Source organism: Stenella coeruleoalba (assembly GCF_951394435.1).
Source record: "Stenella coeruleoalba genome assembly, chromosome: 2".
Lineage (NCBI taxonomy): Eukaryota > Metazoa > Chordata > Mammalia > Artiodactyla > Delphinidae > Stenella > Stenella coeruleoalba.
The window spans coordinates 112,437,358-112,460,960 of record NC_137147.1 but is presented as its reverse complement, the minus strand read 5'-3'; the positions used below and the strand labels follow the sequence as shown (position 1 = coordinate 112,460,960).

General features: G+C 48.6%; 1 protein-coding gene across 9 annotated transcripts in view; it reads right to left on the bottom strand.

Annotated features, from left to right (window-relative positions):
- NTRK3 (neurotrophic receptor tyrosine kinase 3) overlaps nucleotides 1-23,603 on the bottom strand; it is a gene marked incomplete at its 5' end in the record, with an annotated part of 581,909 nt that overhangs the window by 254,501 nt on the left and 303,805 nt on the right. For 8 of the 9 annotated variants that reach the window (XM_079911026.1, XM_079911027.1, XM_079911028.1 and 5 more), the window contains one exon: nucleotides 5,258-5,326. In XM_079911026.1, coding sequence (XP_079767152.1) covers nucleotides 5,258-5,326 — 69 coding nt within the window. Of the gene's footprint in view, nucleotides 1-5,257; nucleotides 5,327-9,310; nucleotides 9,505-23,603 lie in introns of those variants that run through there. The other variant, XM_079911029.1, reaches the window with a different exon arrangement.

Genomic DNA, 23,603 nt, shown 5'->3' with positions numbered 1-23,603 from the left:
CCTGACAAGAGGGGTCAAACAGTGAGGTGGACCAGAAGCAAAGAAGGGCAAGTCCTGGGTCTAAATGATGCTGTCCATTCTCGCATCAAATCAGGTCTGGAGCAGAGGGGCCTTCAGCCAGGGCTTCAGGGGCAGACTCAAGGAGCCTAAAGCAAGCCTTCCCCTGCTCCATCAATAATGCAGGCGGCCCCATGAATAATACAACAGCAGCTGCTTCACAGCAAAGATTACCAACACCCAGCCCTTTCCTCAAGATGGCCCAGGGCCTAATCGTAGGGCCCTTGGGGCTTCCCACAGATTAACTCAGCCCCATCCGAGTTTGTGCACAAAGACACTTTGCTGAACAGCCAAGGCCAAGACTGAGTGTTTAAAAAACACTGATTCCCCACTAGTCATCACTCTGGTTTTCTTCCCTCCGCAGCATCAGTGCTGCCAGTGGCAATCCATGGCCAGGTAGTGAAATATGGGGAGGGGGCCCGAATCTGTTGTCACAGAAGAAAACATGCCCAAAGGGCACCCTGGAGATGCCAACAGTCCTGTGGTTAAAAAAATATCCAAACAAAAGATCTGAGTTGAGCCAGTTGCGTCACCTTGGGCAACTATAGTAGATTGAATAGTGTCTCACCCATCCCCCAAAATTTGTCAAAGTCCTAAGCCCCAGTAGCTGTGAATGTGACCTTATTTGGAAATAGAGTCTTTGCAGATATAACCAAGTTAAGGATCATGGATGAGATCATTCTGGATTACCGTGGGCCCGAAATCCAGTGACTGGTATCTATATAAGAGAAAAGAGGGAAAGATCAAAGACAAAGAGGAAGATGGCCACATGAAGACGGAGGCAGAGACCGGAGTGGTGCTGCCACAAGCCAAGCAACACCAGGAGCCACCAGAAGCTGGAAAAGGCAAGGAAGGATGCTCCCTAGAGCCTTGGAAGAGTGTGTAGTCCTCCTGACACCTTGATTTTGGACTTCTGGCCTCCAGAAGAGTGAGAGAATCACTTTCTATTGTTTGAAGCCCCTAGATTTGTGGGAATATGTTAAGGCAGCCCTAGGAAATGAATACAGCAAGTATTCATTCAGCCTGAATTCTCCAAGGCTCTGTTTTAATGTCTGTAAAATGGGGTAATTGTGTTCAATCTGCCTTCTTCACAGTTACTATGAGGATTAGTGATAATATATGTTAACGTGCTTTGTGAAGTAAAAGGGGCTATAAAGAGGCCCAAAATGATTATTATAATAACAGTATTATTAACATGATTGTTGAGTGATTTTGAGAGCCGTGGCAAGTGGTCAGGGCCAGGACTGGGGGAAGGAAAGTGACAGGATCAGCACAAACCCATCCCCAAAATTGAGTTAATATTTTACCAAGTCGATTAAATCTGTAAATTATACCAGAGGTAATTATCACTTTGCTTTAAGAAAATGAAATATTCCAATCTATTTTAATCATGTCTGCTCCATGCATGCAGGGTATTAAGAGAAGCCTATTCGAGATACACTAATGGTCCTTAGGGTATTTCTGGAGGGTTTCTGTGCTGTGAGTTTATATCCTTTGGTGCCTCTTGCCTTTGCCTAAATGGTATCATGGGATTCAGAATCCAAGCTTCTTTTCTTTCTAATTCATTCTTTACCTCTAAGTCAATCTCTTTGATTCTTGCTCAGCTTTCTGGACAGACTGTTCCCATCTTCTCGGTAAAGTGAAAATACCATCTTGCCATAAACAGGAACTTCGGAGAGCACTTTGCAACACCAACTCAAATTTCTCCAAACCCATGCCATTGAAAGAGTGCTGGCTACTCAGAAGCCAGTCTTGAAATATGCTTCTGGTTCCATCAGTAAGAGAAAAACACAGCCTGGACAGTTGAGAGGCGGGCCAGGTGCCCGGCCAAGACCACACCCTTCATCTCACAAAAGTAAATGAGAAATGAGTGAAGGAAGTCTCTGGCACACGGTAAGGGCTCTGAGATGCTAACTTGTTTGGATTTTTTCCCCCTTTGATTCCTCTGAGGGGACCCGCCATCTTGAGTGCTGGCGGAAGGGGACGCATAGCATGAGGGCTATGGTGCTGAGTTGGGTAAGGAAAGAGCTGGTCTTTGAAAACAATAGACCTGGATGGTGGCAATGCTAATAATCACAATACTAATTCCCATTTACTTGCCATGTGATGTTGGACCAGTTATTTCACTTGGCCAAGCCTCCAATCCCTCATTTGTCAAACTGGGTTTAAGCATACCTCCTCTGTGGGATTGTTCCAGGGGTGAGACAGGACCTCGTATATATTAGATACTCAATATACACCTCTTTTTTCTCCTTCTCTGCTACTGGAAAAGTTGTAGACACTCAGCCCTTCTGATGGGGAATCCCAACAGCATTAGTTCTTCTATCAAGGATCAGAGGAGGGGCTGCTTGGGGCAGGCAGAGATCCTCAGTGATGGAATAAAACATGCTAAGAAATTGTTGAATGCCCTAGCTTGCTCCTTCTGTTCCTGCAGAAGGTCGCTCGAAGCCTCACACTTCTGCCCTTGTGTTCTTCTGGCTGCCACAGCTCACAGAGCCATCTCCCTCTGGCCTCTCTCCTCTAGGGCCAAAATTCTTTCTTCCTGGAAATACCCGACCCACGCCCACAGCCCAGCCCACAGGCTCCCCTGGGCAGACTCTGGCAGTCTAGATGGCTCATGGCAGATGGCATCACGTGGACTAACCAGGAAGTCAGACAAGAAAATATGACCGACTCTTCCATTTGCCAGGAACTGGGACTGTTTGGATTTTAATCACAGCCACAGCTAAGAGCCAACACGCGGCCCCTCCAGCCAAAAGATAAATTTTCCACTCTCAACATTCAATTCTTCCTCAAAAAAATAGACCCCTACCAGGGTGACTGCTCCTTAGAGGGGGGGCTTCTTTATTTTCCAACATATTTTTTTTACTTATTTAACAATATGACAGAAATAAAATACTCCGTGGACATGGTGGCTCTCACACACTGACTCACCCTGGAGGGAACGTCTTCATTCCCCCATAAGTCACATCCAGCTCACTGGTGTATTGATTCACAGGCAAAGATGAATGCAGAATCCCATGATCCTCTGGGAGAAATCTGACATTTTCTTTAAATATATATCCACGGAACAACTGTTTCTAAAACTCCACGAAACAGGTCACCGGGGCAGCACGCCATCGATTTCGCAGCCAATGATTTTTTTAGAAGGAGCACTGAACATTTTCGCAATAATTCAGCCAACAGTAGACCCGGATGTCCCCTGGAGAGATGCTATCCCTGGCCTCCCACAGATGAAGGGGCAGGGGTCCCAGGAGAACTGGATGAAAGACTCCAATTAGCTCCTTTAGGGCAGAGTTCCTGGTCAGTTTTAGAGCAATGTAAGGAAAATCTGCAATTGTGCATTTTTATTTCAAGTTACTGTAGAACAGATCGTTGGATTGAAAACAGATTGAGAAAGTTGGCAGACGGCGAAGCATAGTGGTCAAGATCTTGAGTCCACGTGCTACCATTTAGTTAATGGGTGACCTTAACCAAGATACTAAACCTTGCTAAGTACCCCAGTGTCCCCAAATTTGAAGTGACAGTAGCCATTCTGACTTGATAGCATTGTTATAAGGATTAAATAACTTTCGTAACTCAATAGATTACTTGGCACACTGCCTGGCCCAGAGTAAGATCTCAGAAATCAGTGTTAGTGGTGATCAAAGCAGTCATGTTAATTTACCTCTAACGTCTTTTCCACCTACAAAGAAGGGAATGAACACAATGCATCAAGTTTGACAGTCTGACACTGAGACGTCTGTGACATTGTCCAGTTTTCCAGTGTTTTATAAAAAAATAAGTACATATGCACCTTTTCCCAAGCTCAGGTAGGAGTTTTTATTTGAGTACAGCTGGATGGCAGCCATGTATGACTAAAGAACTCTGATCACTAGAGCTATTGTGCTCATAGCAGAGGAGAAGCCTGGTGGGAGGGGCAAAATCCTAAAGTAGGAAAGCAACCCACAACAGTCTTGTCCTAAACTCTCCAACACTGTCAGAGACCATCTCTGTACTTCCCATCCCTGGAATGGCATTTTTAAGCATCATGTAGGCACTTGGGTCCATAAGGATTAGTAGGGTATGTACAAGACTGTCATGGAGATGTAAATATTCCCTTTCCTGACCAACTGGGTCAGAAAAGGTAAGGTTATGACGCATCCTTGAACTCAGGTCTTACCAGGTGGAGGGAGAACAAGTTGAAAGGCCAACAGCATGGGCGGGGATCCAAGGCCATTCACTGCCTCTTGGTAAAGGATAGAAAGCAATCTGCATTCAGTGAATTTGGATCTGAGTCATCAAGTAAAAGGGAAGACACATGAGCAGTGTCTATGGAACCCTGACTCCCTAACTCCATCCATGCCTCAATTCCTTTTCAACTTATTCCTTGATTTGTCCCCTCAACATAATATGCCGTCCTTCATGCACAGAGATGACCCTGATGACTCACACATCAACATGACTTATTTTTTCCAGCAGGGGTCACAAGTTTTCATTCATCCATCCAATGTGTGTTTGTGCAAAATGGCTGGCTGGGGTGGGAGTACACTGGTCAGCCTCGGAATGCAGCAAATCTAAGCAGTCCACAAGCAGACTGAATAAATATATGGGCTTAGTCCCTCCAGGATGCCCATACTCAAGCCAAATAGGCTGACAGAAGATCACGAGAAGTGGAAAATACATGCAATCTGAAGTCAAAGGCCTGGGTTCAAGTCCCGGTTCTGCCAATCGCTAGCAATGTGATCTTGGTTGTGTTTCACATGCCTTTCTGGAGCTCAGAACCCTCACCTGAAAGTGTAGAGATACCTTTTATACAGGAGGTATGATAATACCTACCTCCCATGACATGTGATGATAAATCAAAGGTCATGTAAATGAAAGCACACCTAATAATCTATTTATATATTGCAAATGTTATTATAACTTGATAAATTATCTTTATTATTATAAATATATATAAATATAAATGTTATTACTAACTACCAACATCACAAAACTAGGTCCTGCTAAGAGATGAGATTCCTATCTTCTGAAATGTATTGCACCCAGAAGGAGCATCAGAAATCAAGGGATGGGGTGGCTCACTCTCACTGAACATGGTACACCCACACCATCCAACCCAAGGAGCCCCTTCAGGTGTACTCCCAGCTTCAGGTGGCTCCACCCAACCTTTGACCACCACTCCACCAACTTGGACAGTCTTCAAAACTGAACTTACAATTCCCGAAGACTCAGCGTCTGGAAGAGCTGCCATGAGAGTGTGGTGAGCCGGTTACTCGACAGGTTTCTGCAAGATTGACAAATAAAGAGGAAATTAAAGGACAATGTGGCATGTCATGCTCTCCGTAGTAAGTGTGGTCATCTCATGGGAGCCTGGCTTTGTTGTTCTTCTCCACTGCTCCCTTCGGCTAACAGTACATCTGACAGTTAGTCGAGGCTACAGATCATGTCTGGAGAGGACGCTGAGACCTTTTAAAAGGCAAGGTTTTACAAATCAAATGAAATAAATAAAAACTTCTTGGTCATTCTCCCATATGCTCTCACCACAATGAAATTTCAGAGAGCCTTTTTAAACCCACCCTTCTACAGGAGGACAGAGAACTCTCAGAGTATAAGGTATACAAACCAGCAAGCATTCTTTTTTTTTTATTTAAGTAGAGTTGTTTTACAATGTTGTGTTAATTTCTGCTGTACAGCAAAGTGATTCAGTTATACATACATATATATATATATATATATTCTTTTTCACATTCTTCTCCATTATGGTTTATTATAGGATACTGAATATAGTTCCCTGTGCTATACAGTAGGACCTTGTTGCTTATCTGTTTTATATATAGTAGTTTGTATCTGCTAACCCCAAGCTCTTAATTTATCCCTCCCCTTTTTTTTAGTTACTGAGGTATAACTGACTTACCAAAAAAGCTGTACATATTTAATGTATATGTCTTGATGAGTTTGAAGATAATATACATCCATGAAATGATCGCCATAAACAGTGCCATAAACTTAACTGGCATCTCTAAAAGTTTCTTCCCTCTCTATTTTTTTTTTTTAGTGATAATAATATTTAATGGAAGACGTACCCTCTTCCCAAATTTTTAAGTGTACAAGACAGTATTGTTAACTATGCACTACTCTGTACTAGAGATATCTAGGACTTCTTCACCTTGCATAAGTGAAACTATTGTGCCCTGTTACCAACAAACATTCCTTTTTTTTAATAGATTTATTTATTTATTTTTGGCTGCGTCGGGTCTTCATTGCTGCGCGTGGGCTTTCTGTAGTAGTGGCGATCAGGGGCTACTCTTCATTGCAGTGCATGGGCTTCTCATTGTGGTGGCTTCTCTTGTTGCGGAGCATGGGCTCTAGGCGTGCGGGCTCAGTAGTTGTGGCTCACGGGCTTTGTTGCTCTGCAGCATGTGGGATCTTCCCAGACCAGGGCTCAAACCCATGTCCCCTGCATTGGCAGGCGGGTTCTTAACCACTGAGCCACCACGGAAGCCCTCAGCAAACATTCTTAACATTCACACAAGTCGAAAATACTCCGCAGGTCACCTACAATTCCTTCAAGCCAGTCCCTCCCTCAGCAATCCTGTCCATCAATAATCAAGACATCAGCTTTTTTGTTCACACTTCTGTCCTCCTCCTAATGGCTTTTTTTTTTTTTCATTAGGATGTACAGGGGAAAGGAGTAGTCATTAGTCTTCTGAATAAAAGAAGAAACACACCCACGGTTATTACTTTGCCAGGCTCAACAAACAACTTTTTTTTTTTTTTTTTTTTTTTGCGGTACTTGGGCCTCTCACTGTTGTGGCCTCTCCCATCGCGGAGCACAGGCTCCGGAAGCACAGGCTCAGCGGCCATGGCTCACAGGCCTAGCCGCTCCGCGGCATGTGGGATCTTCCCAGACCGGGGCACGAACCCATGTCCCCTGCATCGGCAGGCGGACTCTCAACCACTGCGCCACCAGGGAAGCCCCTCAACAAACAACTTTTGATGTGGTAACAGCCCTTCAAGGCAGTGGTTGGAGACGGCTAGAGCTCAAGTGGCACCCAGGAACCATGTACTTATCTAGTGATGAGAAAGGAGAGCGGTAAGAATTGCACTTAGGTAAATACCTATTCACATGCACACACGTGTGTAAAAGCACGTGTGTATTTATGTCCATTAAACATGTAGGTAATAAATGCAAACACAGACTCCTGCTTATACACATATGCATATGCTTACAGGTGCACCTATATTTAGAGGACTTCTATAACAGATATTTGTTGAGAGCCAAATATAGGCTACACTAAGGAACGAGGGGGTGGATGACAGATAAGGTCCCTCTGGAGCTTATGTTCATGTTACAAATGAATAAGCAAGAGAAGTGTAGTTTGTGATGAGCAGAAGGAAGGGAATAAGCAAAGTGGGGTAAGTAACTGATGTCGGAGAGAGACGGGGCTACGTCAGAAGATGCTTCCAGAAATGCCGTCTGAGAAGGAGATGTCGGAGCTGAGAAGAGGAGTGAGAATGAGCCTAGCGCCAGGGAAGGTGTGTTCCAGGCAGTGGGAGCAGCAAGTGCAAAGGCCTGAGAGGGACTAGGGGGCCAGAAAAGGGCCCAGTGAGGAAGGAAGTAGAAGAGTGGTCTAGGATAAGCAGGAGAGGGGACCCGCCACACCCACCTTGCTGGTCAAGGTAAGCCACACGGATTTTACTTTAAGGAACAACGGGATGGCACTGGCTGGGTTTAAGTAGGGACGTGGCATCATCTAATTACCATTTTCTAAAATAGGAACCCAAGACTGAAAGTCATCAGAGCAATTAGGAGCTGCTGCAGTATTCCAGGCAAAAAGAGAGAGTAGAGACAATTAAGCTGATGGACTTCAAGCTAGGTGGTGGAGGGAGAGCTGCCAGAACTTCCTATGGGATTGGATCGGGCAGAGGAGGGAGACTTGAGCAACCAGGAGAGTGGTGATGTCATTTAGTGAGCCGAGGAAGGCTCAAAGGGGTCCCAACTGGGGAGCGGCGTGGGGATCAAGAGCCTCCCCCTTGCAGACACTAAGTTTGAGATACCTGTTAGACGTCCAAAGAAGAGAGATAAGATAGCTTGTTGGATGCCTGGGTCTGGAGCTCAGGGGAGAAGTTCAGGCTGGGTGAGGTATAGACAGTAGACACAGCTCATCAGAGGAGCAGATATTCAAACACAAGGACAAGCTATGGGATAGGGCTTCCCCTTCCCATTTGAGGCAGATCTGCCTTTGCCAGGCTCAACAAACATCTTTTTTTTTTTTTTTTTTTTTTTTTGCAGTACGCGGGCCTCTCACTGTTGTGGCCTTTCCCATCGCGGAGCACAGCCTCCGGAAGCACAGGCTCAGCGGCCATGGCTCACGGGCCTAGCCGCTCCGCAGCATGTGGGATCTTCCCAGACCGGGGCACGAACCCGTGTCCCCTGCATCAGCAGGCGGACTCTCAACCACTGCGCCACCAGGGAAGCCCCTCAACAAACAACTTTTGATGTGGTAACAGCCCTTCAAGGCAGCAGCTGGAGACAGCTAGAGCTCAAGTGGCACCCCAGGAACCACGTACTTATCTAGTGATGAGAAAGGAGAGCGGTAAGAATTGCACTTAGGTAAATACCTATCCACATGCACACACGTGTGTATAAGCACATGTGTATTTATGTCCATTAAACATGTAGGTAATAAATGCAAACACAGACTCCTGCTTATACACATATTCATGGGTGACAGCCCATGACTGTGTGGGGGAGGAAGACCCCATTCTTGGGGTGCAGGGGACTGGGGTGAAGGGAAGGTGTCCAGTAGGTATCACCCAAGTTTACTGTCCCACTCTCTCCCCAGTCCCCAGCACTCTCTCCTTTCAGAGTCCTTAAGCCCATAGCCCTTGCTAGGAGAGCCTCCCATAGCCCCATACTGTCACCCACTTCCTCTCTGCAGGACTGTAAAGCACTGGTGTGTGTGACAACACAGGCTCTCACTAAAAGACTATAAACCTCAACCCATCCACATGCTCAGCTTCACAAAACCCCTAACCATGGCGCATCTTATTCCTACAAACGGTCTCCTTCCCCCACTGACCGGAAGGAAAAGGGTGACAGAAGAACTGCATGATGGCCACTTGAGGACACCCAGGCACCCAGCTCCCTGCAGAGCAACTCCTGATTGGGAGGGAGGAACAGGGGATCAGACACGTACGCTCATCAAAGGCGCTGACCTTACACCAGGAGCTGGAACTCGGGGTCAAGGATAACAGGCTTCATTACCTGTTCATGGTAATTCTCCATTACCATGAGCCGCTATGATGTTTCAATAAAGGTGAGTGCCTCACCCAGACAGAAGTCTTCTGTTTTGTTTTGCTTTTCTTGGTTTACTGTCTACGCACAACAGCATCAGGGGCAGCAGAAGTTAGACAAGGCCCGGGGGCCCTGAGCTCTCTGCCCGACTCCAGCGCAGCCTGGAACAACGCCCCTGGTTCTAAAACTGAGCAGCAGCTCCTGTGAGAGCGCCGGGAACACCAGACGCACTGAGCCCTGGGAAACACGCCCCGTCCCCGGCTCCGCCCCCGGCCGGAAGGAGGAGGCGGGAACACAGAAGCGGTCCCGGGGAAATGGAAGCCTTGCCCACCTCCGAGGGAGAGGCAGCCCAGGAGTGTGCCAGTAGTTCTTGGGGGGCCCGAGGCAGGGAGCGGGTTGCCAGCAATGTCCTTTCACAAAGGTCATGTTTTGCTACATTAGGCATAAATGTCAAGAGAAAATTGGATTCTGAAAGAAAGAAAATAACAGGCATTCTGGGCAAATAAAGAATAAGAAATAGCATTATCTCCTTATTACATGTTAGAGGGGAGAGGGGGCCTGGGACACCTGGTAAGGGGGGAGATGGGCTCTGGCTCTCCCAGGGGTGTCTCATCTGCGGCTTCTCCCCACCCTCCCCCCACCCACCAAGCCCCACCTGGAGGAGAAAGGGCCCCTCTGGATTCCTCCGGTTCTTTGGCCAGATGGAGCGGCCACAGCAACACTCGTGGGCTCTGTCCATGACTGCCCTCTCCCCTCCCTCCTCCCTGACGGTCCCAGTGGTGCACAGACCACCTTCTCCTTCTGCAGTCCAGATACTCTCCTTCTCTCACCCCCTCCTGCCCCCCTGCACCATCTCACAATCAACAGCTGCCATTCACCAAGGGCTTACTAAGCACCAGCTACTGTGTTACCCACTTCTGCATTCATGATCTCATTTAATTTTTACAGCAACTCTACAAGACGGGTATTGCTATTATCTCCATGCAACAGATGAGGAAACTGGGGCTCAGAGGTGGCCAATGAAAGTTGAACATCTCTGAGTAGCCTTAACGTGAAGACTCCAACAACAGGCCACAAGAGGCATACCCAGGAACATTTGCAACCAACACACAGACATGTAAACGCCCAGGTACACATACACACAACCCAGTGTGTGTCCCCAGAGACACAGACGCTGTGCTGCACAAGTCCCAGGAGGAAAGCAGTGCGCACAACCTGGGCAACCGTACACAGCACCCTGCCAGAGACACACGATAGAAGCATCCAGCCACAGAGACAAACAAACACACAAAAGACAAGAAAGGCAAACATACACCGCCAACAAGGCAAGCAGGGCACACCTCTGGCCATCCTGCCTTCAGAGGCATTTATAACTGCTCATGTGCTGGGCAGATGGGAAAGAGGCAGGGGGCTTTAACCAACTTAACACCCACTCAGAACTCACTTCCCCTGATTTTCCTTCTAGCTGATGCCTCACCTGTGTTCACCTGTCATCAGTTATTGATGGGCCGGTTACCCCCCTCACCAGACAAAGGTTTAATTAAGAACCTCTGGGCCTCACCGCAGCCCTGAGCCTCCTCCCTTACAGATCCATTATCACTCGTCTCTGACTTGTGCTTGAGTCAATGGCCAGTTTCCAAGTCACCTGACCGTTGGAATTAATTTGGTGAGCAAGATATTACGAGATGATGCATCAAACACTTTCCCAAAATCAAGCTCCATGACCTCGCCCCCGTATCTCCCACCTGAGAGTACCAAACACAGTCATTAATTTTGTCCTGCACTACTGGCTCATTCACAGCCCAGACTCTGGGGCCCAGAGCAATGAACCATGGCAATGCAGCTACTGGGTCCTCTGGAAACAGGGAGCCAGGCACACAGGTGGCCAAACTCTGAACCTGAGGAAGAACAGGCTGAGATGGCCCCTCCTGCATTAGCCCTGTGGTGAACAAGGGGAACCTCAGGATGGGAAGCAGTCCATGGCCCTCCTAAAGGGGGTGCCCAACTGCAGCAGGATGGGGCCCCACAATTGGGAAGGATGTCACCCTCTACCCTGGGAACTCTACCATCCAACAAGAGGGTCACTCGAGATGGACCCTGCAGCCAAGAGAAGCCGACCAGATGAATCCTTCTGTTGCCCCAAAACAAACTGCATCCTTTGGGGCTGACAGTTGAGAAGGAGACACTGATTCCCATCCACAGTGATCCTGAAGAAGGTACCATGGATTTCCCAGATTAAGGGTGCGGCTGACTTTGGAAGTACCTCCTCTTGTACCAGCAGAGGCAGGCCCAGGGGCAGGCTGTGTCTTAGGTCTTAAGTGTCTTAGGACACTGAGGAGTGTGTAAGGGATTGTTGGATGCAGGTGCCCCGTCGTTCCTGTGCTATTAAGCCAGGCTGCCCCACCGGCACCATTCAGTCGGGCATCTCCCCTGTCCACACCACAGACCTTTGCTGGGTTCGCCCTACTGCCACTTCAGCTCCTGGACGTTCACTCCACCTCTGCATCTCCTTAGTCCCTCTCACTTGGGTTTTATCTTCTGTTATGACGGGCTGGACTGTGTCTCCTCAAAATTCATATGTTGAAGTCTGAACTCTCAGGACCCCAGAATGTGACTGTATTTGGAGACAGAGCCTTTAAAGAGGTACTTAAGGTTAAAGGAGGCCATTGAAATGAACCCTAGTCCGATATAACTGGTGTCCTTATAAGAAGAGATTAGGCCACAGACATGCACAGAGGGAGATGATGTGAAGACACGAGGAAAAGTCAGCATCTATAAGCCAAGGTAAGAGGCCTCAGAAGGAACCAACTCTGCTGACACCTTGATCTTGGACTTCCAGACTCCAGAACTGTGAAGAAATAATTTCTGTTGTTTAAAGCACCCAGTCTGCAGTGTTTGTTACGGCAGCCCTAGCAAACTAGTATACCTGTCCTCAGCCCCTCTTTTGCCCCAAGGTCCTGACAGTTGGCTGCCCAACTATGATTCCTGAAAGCCTCCAAAGTCATGATTTTCAGTCCCTCCCTCACTCTGCCTATGTCCCATCGCTCTAGGCAACCAGCTTCCCAACCAGGGTGCAGCCATGAAGATGCAACATGGCATCCATCCACTCAGTCAGCTCCCTGCTGGGCATACGCAAGCCTCCTGCTGCAAAAGATGGTTATGAGAGAACACAGAGACCCAGGGGTATGCTCAGCTGGCATCCTTAATGGTGAATGCCATGGTCACTGACTTTTCCTAGAGGATTCACGCTGCTGCTTGCAGAAAGCACTATTCTAAGCACCGTATGGGCTCAGAGCAGCAAGCATGGCTCCCCAGAGAGCAACAAAGGTCCAACCCCTCCTGCTTTCACAGGCTCCCATGGGGGCTGTGGCTTGCTGGCTGCCAACATCATGATGTAAATATGATTTCCTCCATCCATGAAGGCAGCATTAGAAAGATGCAATTCTTCCTTCCTGAAGACCCAACACCTCCTCAGCTGTCTGTCTCTCCCCTTCTAACTTTCCCCATGAAAGAACTCTCTCCTCATTCTTCCTGAAGACAGCCAACTCCCTCCCCTGCCATGCCACGCCAAGATTCTTTTGAAATTTCTGAAGGATCTGGAAAAAAAAGTCAAGAAAGGAGAATTCCTTCATGCAGCACTGACCCCGCAGAGAGTTGCTAAAAAGGAACAAACCATGGAGACAGAGAAGGCTCACAGTCTCCTCCCCGCTTCTCGGAGAACCAGGGAACTTACACGTCATGATCTTGAACTTGGGACTTTAGGCATATCAGCCCAAACCGAAGATGCCTGCAGCCCCGCATGAGGAGCAGTTAGGGTGGCTGCCATCAACCTCCTCAGGTTGAACCAACCAGTGGGAAGGAAGGAGGCTCCAGGCCATCTCTCCACCAAAGCCTGCTGCCCACCCCCGAGCCCCCCTGAGCCAACCCCTTAAAATCCAGCGCCTGTGACAAGGAAGCAGACGCTGCTGCCCTGTGTCCCTCTTGGAGGCCAAGAAGTATTTTTCTACATCATTGACATATTTGCTTCTCCCTCAATTAAATTGCTGTAAGAGGGGGTGTGGGTTAAAGCCATCTGAGCCATTTTTATTCAGCTAAATTACACTGGATGGCTCATTTAATGAACTTTAATGAAGCCAAAATGCTTTCTCTAATCAAATCTCAAGTGACGTGAGTGGTGTCTTGACCTTAGATCAGGAGACTGCAGGCAGCTTTTCCACAAGGCCCTGGACTGAGCTAAACCAGGGTTTCCCAGAGAATGTTCCTAGGAATCTGAGATCTGCCATATATTAATGGGTATGACAAGGGAAAAAGTTTCATGTTGCTTGAAAAATGTGGTACTAAATACAATTAAACAGGCTTATTTACTGCAGAACTTCTCAGAGCCTTTACTAAATGAAGGATCTGACCCATTGAATCTCTCAAGCTTATTGGCCCACAGAACCTCCTCCATGGAATTCTAGCAAAAATATCAGCCCACATAATATACTTAGAGAAAAGATCATGGTGATAAGAAGTATATATTTGGTCCTTATCCACGGTTCATGGCTCACAGCTCCCCAAACGCTTGGAATTTCTTGAAGGATAAGAACAACAGGAGCACCCTTTCTTATAACACTCGGTGTCCTGTCCTCAGTTCCTAAAATTGCTTCAGAGGACAAAGTGACTTTTGGAAATCCCCTAAAGATGGAAGTCTGGTTGTCAGGGGAACCAACCATGAATAGAGGGTTGGGACCTTTCATTCCCACCCCTCGATTTACTTTGAGAGGAAAGGAAATCAATCACCAATGGACAATTGTGCCTAGGCAATGAAGCCCCCATAAAGCCCCAAAAGGACAGGGGTTGGGGAACCAGAACACTTCCCTTTGTGTCAGGCCCCAAACTCCACGGGAACAGAGGCTCTTTTGTTCAAGACCTCGCCCTTTGTATCTGTTCATCTGGTTGTTGATTTGTATCCTTTAATATCTTTGTAATACACCAGTAATCTAGTGAGTAGATGAGTTTCCTGAGTTCTGTGAGCCACTCTGGCAAATTGATCGAACCTAAGGAGGGGGTCATGAAACCTCTGATTTATAGCTGATTGGTCAGAAGCCCAGTGACAACCTGGAGCTGCGATTAGCACCTGTAGTAGGGGGTGGCCTTGTGGGACTGAGCCCTTAGCCTGTGGAGTCTGATGCTATCTCTGGGTAGATAATGTCAAAATTGAGTTGAATTGTAAGACACCCAGCTGGTGTCCCAGAACTGCTTGGTGATGTGGGGAAAAAAATCACGTTGGAACTGTGTGCAGATTCATTAATCGTTGGGTGCCAAGGTCAGCAAGCTATGGCCTGTGGGCCAGCACTCTGTTTTAGTAAATACAGTTTTATTATAAGACAGCCATGTCCATTTATTTACACATTGTCTAAATCTATGGCCCAGGTGGAATAACAGTCCTCCAAAATGTCCACGGCCTCATCTCTAGAATCTGTGAATATGTCAACCTCTATGGCAAAAGGGACTTTGCGGATGTGATTAACAGTATGGATCTTGAGATGAGGAAATTATCCTTAATTATCCTGTGGCCCCAAAGTAATCACAGGGGTCCTTAAACATGGAAAAGGGAGGCAGGGAGGTCAGAGAGAGGTGAGACACAGAAGAAAGCACAGAGGCAAAGAGGGTCAAAAGCCAAGAAATGCACATGACCTCTAGCAGCTGGAAGATGTGATGCCACGGATTCTCCCTGGAGCCTCCAGAAGGGAACCCAGCCCTGACAACACCTTGATTTTAGCCCAGTGAGACCCATGTGGGACCTCTAACCCACAGAGTGTAAGACACGCAATTTGTGTTTTTAAACCACAAAGTTTATGGTAATGTGTTACAGCTGCAATAGAAAACAAATACAAGTCACTTTTGCACTAAAGCAGCAGAGTTGAGCAGTTGTGACAGAGACCAGATGGCCCACAAAGCCTAAAATATTTAGTATGTGGCCCTTTATGAAAAGTATGCCAATCCCCGAGCTAGACCAGCACTCGCCAATAACGCAAGCCACACATACTTTTTAAAATTTTCTAGGAGTCACATTTTAATAAGTGAAAAGAAAAAGGTGAAATTTGTTGTGTTCATATATTTTACTTAACCCAATCCATACAAATACCATCAGTTCATGTGATCAATATAAAAAAATACTAATGAGCTATTTCATATTTTTTTCTTTTTTGTATTGTGTCTTTGAAATCCATGTGTATTTTACATTCACAGAACTTCTCGGTTTGGACTGGCCACATTTCAAATGCTCCATAGCTACGGGTGGCCAAGCCTACTATATTGGAAGGTACAGGCCTAGAGCATCCATCAAAGCCAGGCATTGATGAGGCCCTCAGTGGAGAGGAGCAGCCAACAGGTGGAGAAATATAACTGTAAGTTCACCAAGGTCATCAGGTGTCTCTTCCCCAGATGCCAATCTGTCCCACAATCAAGCAGTCACATAGCTTGTTTGTCGGAAGGAAATCACGCCGGTTGTCCTCAAGTACACGGCAACATCCCTGAGTGACTGCCAGTGTCCTCTTGGACTGGAGAAGCTCAGGACAGGAAGGGAAAGAGGGGACAGGACTTGCCACATGCTGGGGGGCAGGGGGGTGGAGAAGGACGCATGGGTGACCAGACTTGGGCATAGATTACTGGACTCTTAGAATGCTTGGCCCACCTAATCAGGTCCAGATTCTACGTTGAAGTTCAAATCTTTTCAGACGATGACCTCAACCTCCTGTTCCCATATACTCTCGCACCACCCAAGTCCCTCCCGCATCCTTCATCCCCTCCCCATAACCAACACTAAAGACCAACCACGAACAGAAGGGTATCACCCAGCGGGCTGCCTGTACCCTTGGAGCTTCCTGACACTCCTCCCTCTCTCCTGGCACTGCCCAGTGCTTTCGACACCTTTCGTGTTCTTGTTCCCCAGCTTCAGGTACATTTAAGTGGTTCTCTCTACGTATGGCCAGTGCCACACACTCTGAAACCTTTCTTCCCTCCTCCTTCTCTCACTGCATTCTTCCTGGGCCTTGAGCACAGCCCACGTCTCAGACTGCCAGCTTTGAATGGCAGCTGTGCATGTGTCAGCCTCCCCCATCAGACTGCTTTTCTTGAAGGCAACCACTTCTTTTCAGTGTGATATCCTTGATAGCACCTGGAATCCAGTAAGTGAATGCTCAGTAAATGTGCAGCAAGTTCACCTGAAAATTCCCACAAAACTTCTGCATCACATGGGTCTGGAGGCCAGTCCTACCACTGCCACTTCCATGCTCTGTGACCCTGGGTAAGTTCCTTAACCTCTCTGTGCCTCAGTGCTTGGAGTTGTGGTGAGGATTAAATGGGGTATGGCAAATGGGGTGCAGAAAGCAGGTGGTACAAGGCCTGGCCCTCAATGAACACAATCTATCATCATTCATGGATGGCGTCTCTGCTCTTATCTGCTCATCTCCAGACACCAAAGCTGCAACAGGCCAAGCCCATTAAAACAAATACCAGAGGCCCAGGCAATGCCCCCTAGCTCAACACTGACAAAATCTCAGTTCAACAAAATAATATGGAAACCCATTTTAATGAGAGAACAGGTAGCATCTCCTCCCCTGGAGACGTGCTGGTGTCTATGCCCCTGCCCGTCATAGCCCACACTTCACGTGCTTGGGCAGAGCCCAAAGTCCCCACAGGTCCAGGGAAGAAGCAGCCCTCACCCCGAGGCCTGAGAGTCAGAGGTGTGGTCAGAGATCAACCTGCATCTGGGTATTCACCAGGCCGCAAACCCCAGAAAAGGCCTTAAAGTCAACTTTGTTCCTTCACTCGCCTGCTTTATATCAGACCTTGAGTGTCATTGAGATTATTCTGGGGGTTTTGTTCCCTGGGAGTTTCTTTTCAGACAATTAACCAAAAGCTAATTGCCCTGAAGCACATGAGCTGTCTCTGGAGCCCCAGAAGGGCACAGCCCGGCAGACACGGGCGTTCCCAGCAGTGGCCACTCAGGGGCAGAGTGAGTCAGCCTGGCTCGGGGAGCCTACCGCCCCAGGAGAAGCTCTGGTACATGCAGGATGACGTGGTGATGGGACCAAAGCCTCACACTCATTTTTTACTCCAGAGCTGTCGTGACAAGAGGAAAACAAAGATGCAGAGACCATCTGTGAGAGCATCCGTGGGAAAATCGAGAAACCACAGTGACAGTCTGCCGTCTGTATCTGCGGGTTCTGCATCCACTGATTCAACCAACTGCGGATTCTATCCACGGTTGGTTGAATTCAAGGATGCGGAACCCGCACATATGGAGGGCAGACGGTACTACGCCATTTCATATAAAGGACTTGAGCATCCTTGGATTTTGGTATCTGGCGGGGGTCCTGGAACCAATCCCCCCAGATGATACCAAAGGACGACCCTACTGACTAAAAGTGATGGGGGGACTGTTGAGGGAGGAGGGAACCAGAGGTGAGCCTGGTGCAGGCCACACTCAGGCAACCGCCTAGGGTGCTGTCAGGACCGGGGAAACCTGAGTCCAGGGAAGGCAGGTGGGGAGGGAGACGGGCAGGAGTACCATGCTGCTCTTCAAGATACAGAAAGCATAATCCTGCTAATTACCTGTCTACCAGGCCAGGCACCTGTCCTCATTCTGAGATCTACTCTTGGGATTCAAGGAAAATCTATGGCTCTCTTAAAAACAACAAAATTGTGAGCAGAAAGTTGCCTTGGGCCTTTTTATAAAGAAATCTGATTAGGTCGACATTGCATCCCAACCCTCCTTCAAGATGAGTGGTTGAAGAAACACAGGCCAGGTGTGGATTTGAGAACAGCATCACAGAGAGGTTCTCCAAGTCTGGGTATCAGAATCACCCGGAGGCTTGTAAACCCGACAGCCAGGCTCCACCTCCCTCCGGAGTTTCTGATCCAGTAGGTCTGGCCTAGAATTTGCATTTCTAGGCAGTTTCCAGGGGACGCTGACGTTGTTAGTTTGGGAACCCTACTTCAAGAACCACAGATCTAGAGAAATCTAGTAAATGAGTTTACTTTGGTTCCTATCAAATCCTTCTGTCCTAAAAGGTTGCACGATCCTACATATATAAGAGAATAAAACAGTCATGTGTCCAGATGTAAAGAGGCACTCTGTCAGGAGTTAAGGCATTCCTACGAGGGCTCCTGGGAACAAATGTCATTATTCATAGCTAGGAAGGGGACTTAGCAATCCCCGCCTGAAACTTGGTGGAGGATCGCCAGTGGGGAGGTGCCACCAGGAAGTCTGGAGAAGGGCTGTCACCACACTGGAAATTGACTAAAATGAACAAATTGGGCCCTGGCTGCCCAAAGTGCCTCCTGGATTTGCAGGATGAATCTGTCTGCTCCCCTCACCCCACCCCTCGGCCCCTCCTCAGCAGGAGTTCTGAGTGTAGGATGCGGGGTTACCACCTGGAGACTGTTTTAGGGAAACCCGTGGGGGGTCCCTCCAGGAAGGGGTCCCTGTGGAACTCCATGCCTGGTGGGCCTGGAGGATGAAGGAGGGTTAGGAATCTGAGAAAGGGAGAGGCAGCGAGGGAAGTCCAGGCTGCCATGGGGGAAATGGACCTGCGGAAAGGGAGTAGCGGAAGAGCGAGGGAGATAGTAAGATCAGAGCTCCAAACCGAGGAGTGTGATCAAGGCTGGGGCCGGGGAGCCTGGCGAGTGGAGGGGTCACCCAGGCAAGGGCAGAGAGGGTGGTGCTACGCATGGAGACGGAGGAGGCACATGGCAACAGCGGGCCAGAACCACGCTCCGGGAGAAACGACGGCGCCCGGCCCTCCCGACAAAGGCCACACTCCTGGCTGCCCAAGGACGGGTCCCCACGAGAAGCCTGGAGCACAGTGTCATCAACTAGGGCCAAAAGGTTAACTGAGGCCTCTCTCTGGAGTAGCCAGGGTGGAACACAGCCGACTTTGCTGACAGTGGCCTGAAGGCTTTGGGTGCCTTTGAAACGGAGCAGCTCAGGCCTCCCTGTCCCTCCCCTTTCTCAGACCAGAGTCTGCAGGGATAAAGAGCCGTAGCTGGACGCTGTCAGGAGGACACATGAATGCCACTGGCGCTCGGGGCCTTCTCCTCCGCCCCCACTGGCCAGGAGGCTCAGACACAGAGATCATGTGAGGAACTGGGTAACAGATGAATTTTTAAGGAGTGCATGGGCAGCTGATCTAGTGCAGGAAGAGCCCGGTCAGGCCATGTGACGGAGAACCTAATCACATCCCCGCTGTACTGCTCTGCGAAGCCGCATCGTGCCGGGCAGGGAGAGATTTTCAAAGTGTGGTCCCCAACCAGCAGTATCAGCATCACCGGCGACTTGTTAGAAGTGCACATTCCCAGGGCCCCCACCTCAGACCTGCTGAGTCGGATGCTCTGGGGTGGGCCCAGCATCCTGTGTTGTATCAAGCCCTCCAGGGAATGCTGACTCAGGCTCGAGCGTAAGAACCACTGGCGTAGTGATAAACAGCCCGGACTCTGGGGCCAGACAGACAGGCTAGACGCTTGGCTCTGGTACTCCCGAACTGGGTGACCCTCCCTGAAAAAGTGACTGAACCTCTCTGGGTCTCAGTCTCTGCATCCTAACCACAGAAGTCATAAGCAGAAGGCTTAAAGAGCAGCTTGGAGGATTAAGATGAATTAATACATGTGCCCAAAACAAGTTCTTGGCACAGAGTAAGTATTCAATGCTTCGCTGGGGTGGCTGAGGTATTGCAGGTGGTAGTAATGATGGGAGCTCACACGCCCAGTGGTCCTTGCTTTGGGCCTGCGCTCTTTAAAGGTTTTGCACACGAGCCCAATTAAACACTGCAACCACCCCACCAGCCATGTGCTACCATCATCGTCGTCATCATCAAATCATCAGCATCCTTGTCCTGGTCTCCACTTTACAGAGGGGAGATCACGGAACAAGGAGGTTAGATAGCTTGCCCTGGGTTAGCAGCTGCTGCGTGGGGGAACCAGGAATTGAACCCCAGCAGCTTGTCTGCAGAGTCTGTGTTCTTTACCACCTGCCAGGAACAGCAGGAGGAGCTGTGTTACTGGGGTTTCCACCTCCTGTGCTCCCAATGTCTCCCACCTGTCACCACCCCTAGGACAGGATCCTACCGTTCCTAAGCAGAATTTGGAAAACCCTCCCCACCCCATATCTGGGAGGACTTGACATCCTGGTCTCTGAAAAAGGAACTCGAGTCAAATTTCCCATTGTGTCCCCTGAGCTAACTGAGACTGTGTGAAAGCCATAGAGGATAGAGAGCCAGGTGCTAGCACCAGGGAAAAGCATGGAGAACCGTCAACCAGAGCTGACCTTTGTATTCCCCCTTCAGGGGCAGCCCAGAGCCCAGGCAGGGAGGGGGCTGGTAGAGTCATACACATGATAACACGCCCAGGCTTGGAGCACCTTGGAGCCCGTCTCCAGGAGAGGCGTGGGCAGGAGATCTGAGCTGGAACAAACACGAGCTGCCAATGAGTCTAGCACAGGTCAGCCTTTCAATGTGACTGCGTAGTGCTGGGAGGCTGACAGGGTTCAGGGGCTGGATGCATTCTGACCCACAAGCATTGCTTCCCACTTCTGCTCTGCCGTCAAGCTGCTGAGGAATTCCCTCTGCATACATCAGATTTTAGAGACAGCAAGCAAAATGGAAGCTCAGTAAAGAACTAACAGGGCTCCCGTCTCATATCAGATGCTTGTACCTGTAATGAACCAGCAGCACCTGCGACTAAGACTCTCCCGCAACAACCCAAGTCTCCTCTCCCAGATGCTCTGAAGCACCAGCATCCTAGCAAACAAGGATAGAAGGTTCCATCTTTGCTCAGCCGCTTTCTAGCTCTATAATTCTTGGATGGCTCACTTCACCACGCTGAGCTCTGAAATGGGAGCAAAATCTCTACCACATTAGATGGTGAGAATTAAATTAAATAATATGTACAGACACTCCCTGCAGTGCCCAGCGTATGCAGGTCCTCAATGGAAATGGGCTATTACTACTCGCAGAGACTCACAAAGACAAAAGCTGATGACATGACACCTCTGAAGCTACTGTGAGCAAAGTGGGGGTCCATCAGGTGAGGGAGGGATGAAGGGTGCAGCCCACGCTCAAGTTCCCAAATCCTTGGAAGAAAACAGGCACATGGAGGGAACCATCACTGCGGGAGCAGCAAAACAAGAAAACTCGCACCCAGCAACACGCTCGGCAGACGCTGCTAAATGGTTTCCAATTAATTAACTGATTACACGATAGAACAGAAGGGGATTCAAAAGAGCGCTGTTGACCTTTAAGAATAATTAATATCAGGATAGCAAACCCATCCAAGGAAAATAATGAGGAACATTTTAATATTACATTCAAAAGCTGTGGATGGAGAGGCAGATGGGCCTTATCTAAGCAACGCCCCAGCTCCCTCCTGCTCTGGCTTCCTGTCTACCCACCACCTCCCCCCAGCCTCTTCCTCTGGATCCTGAGACTTCCAGGCAGCCCAGGGAGACCTCTGGACCTCCCACCTCTGCACATGGACAGTGGTTGCCCTGGTCCAGTCCTGTGGCCACTCTGTTTGCCCAGCAACAATAGCAGAGGAAGGAGGGCAGGGTGAAAGCTACCTCACATCACCATATGGGAGGGAGGATGCTGAAAGGGGCACATCAGTACCCCCTTCACAGTCTACTTGAGGATCTGGAAGCCTCTCTCCCTACCTAGTGCACTGCCAGGGTCAGCACCTAGGAAGCCTCCAGCCTCCCATCTCACATCATAATTCCCCTGTCGCAGCCCTGATGGATTAGATGATATTCTATCTGATGACACAACAGTGAGAGGCCCGTGTACCGCAAAAAAAAACCAACAAAAAATCACAAAACCCTCACTTTCCTTAAATATCTCCATGGATACAAGATTAATTCATTCAATAAGTACTGATGACAGGCGACCACATGGCCAGGTGTGTCCAAACAGTCCCAGTTCATATCTGTGGTCCCAGAATCCCATCTAGTTAGCTCCTCTTGTGCTCTCAGAGCATTCCAGTCTGGACAATAATTTTAATGAATTCCTACTATGTGCCACGCCCTCTTCTAGGTGTTGGTTTACAGCACAGAACAAAAGAGATGAGCAAATTCTCGAAACAAAATGAGTTTTAGTCTCATCCCAGCTTTTACTCTGTTAAAAGGCAAACGCCACCCCCTCCATCATTCAACACATACTGATTTAGTACCTAGTCTATGCCAGGCAATGCTTGGCACTGGTGCATGGGGTTAACAAGACACGTTCCTCCATGGAAAACTCTTCATTGACCACATTTCTGGAAGAATTTGGGGAAGGGGACCTGTCCAAAAAGGTTTGCTTGTGGCTCAGAATTTGAATTTTTTTTCCATTGCCTAAAACTTTTTCTGGTCCCACAGGGTGGTGAGATGCAGTCAGCCTGGCCATGGTCCCCATGTCCATGCACGTCAGCTGGCCCAGGTCGGGTGCCCTTGCATAAAATATCTTGTTTCTTCTAATCCTTAGAAAGGGCAAGTCAGAGGGTATTCTCAAGAAAGTCCACAGCTGCAGATACATGAGACCCAGAACCATCCCCAGAAGCCCGTGACCCCGAAGCCACCCAGCCTCACTCCCGGTCTCCCTCCTCATTCCCCAGGTTCTCATCTGTCTTCACACAGACCTCTCCTATCCCCACTTATTCTAAATCATTGCAAAGTTCAGGAACCTACAGCTCTCTCTATTTCCAAAGCTCATGTGGCTTTCCTTCTACTAAAATTCTCCGGGTCTCCACTCTCCCTCCTCCTCGGTTTCAGAAGCACTGGCCTCGCCTCTCACCTTGTGCGATTACCTATGACAGCTGTATCCTCTCTGCTGAGCTACAGCCATAGGAAGAGGCCCACCGCCCCCATCCAGCCACCCCACCGCCATCTTGGTCTCATTTCCAGTATCAGCTGAAAATATCTCTTTTCTCCTTTTAATTAGACTTCTCTGCTTGCTCACTCTCTGTTATTGGCCTCCTGACTCAGGGCTTTAATTTATTCACCAAACAATGTCATTACACCACTGTTTTCTGTAATTTATACCATGCACAGTCTTTTGGTCTCTATTGTCCAATTCTGCAAAATGTTTGAGAAAAGCATCGTTCGTTCCTATTCCCCATGGCCTCCCTCCTGCAGAGACCTGGCCAAGTCCATGGGGACTTTTATGGAAGGAAGAGATGAGACAAGAACTCTTATCTCATTTGAATTTATGGAACCCAGAACTGCCCCTCATTCCACTTGGTTTCATGT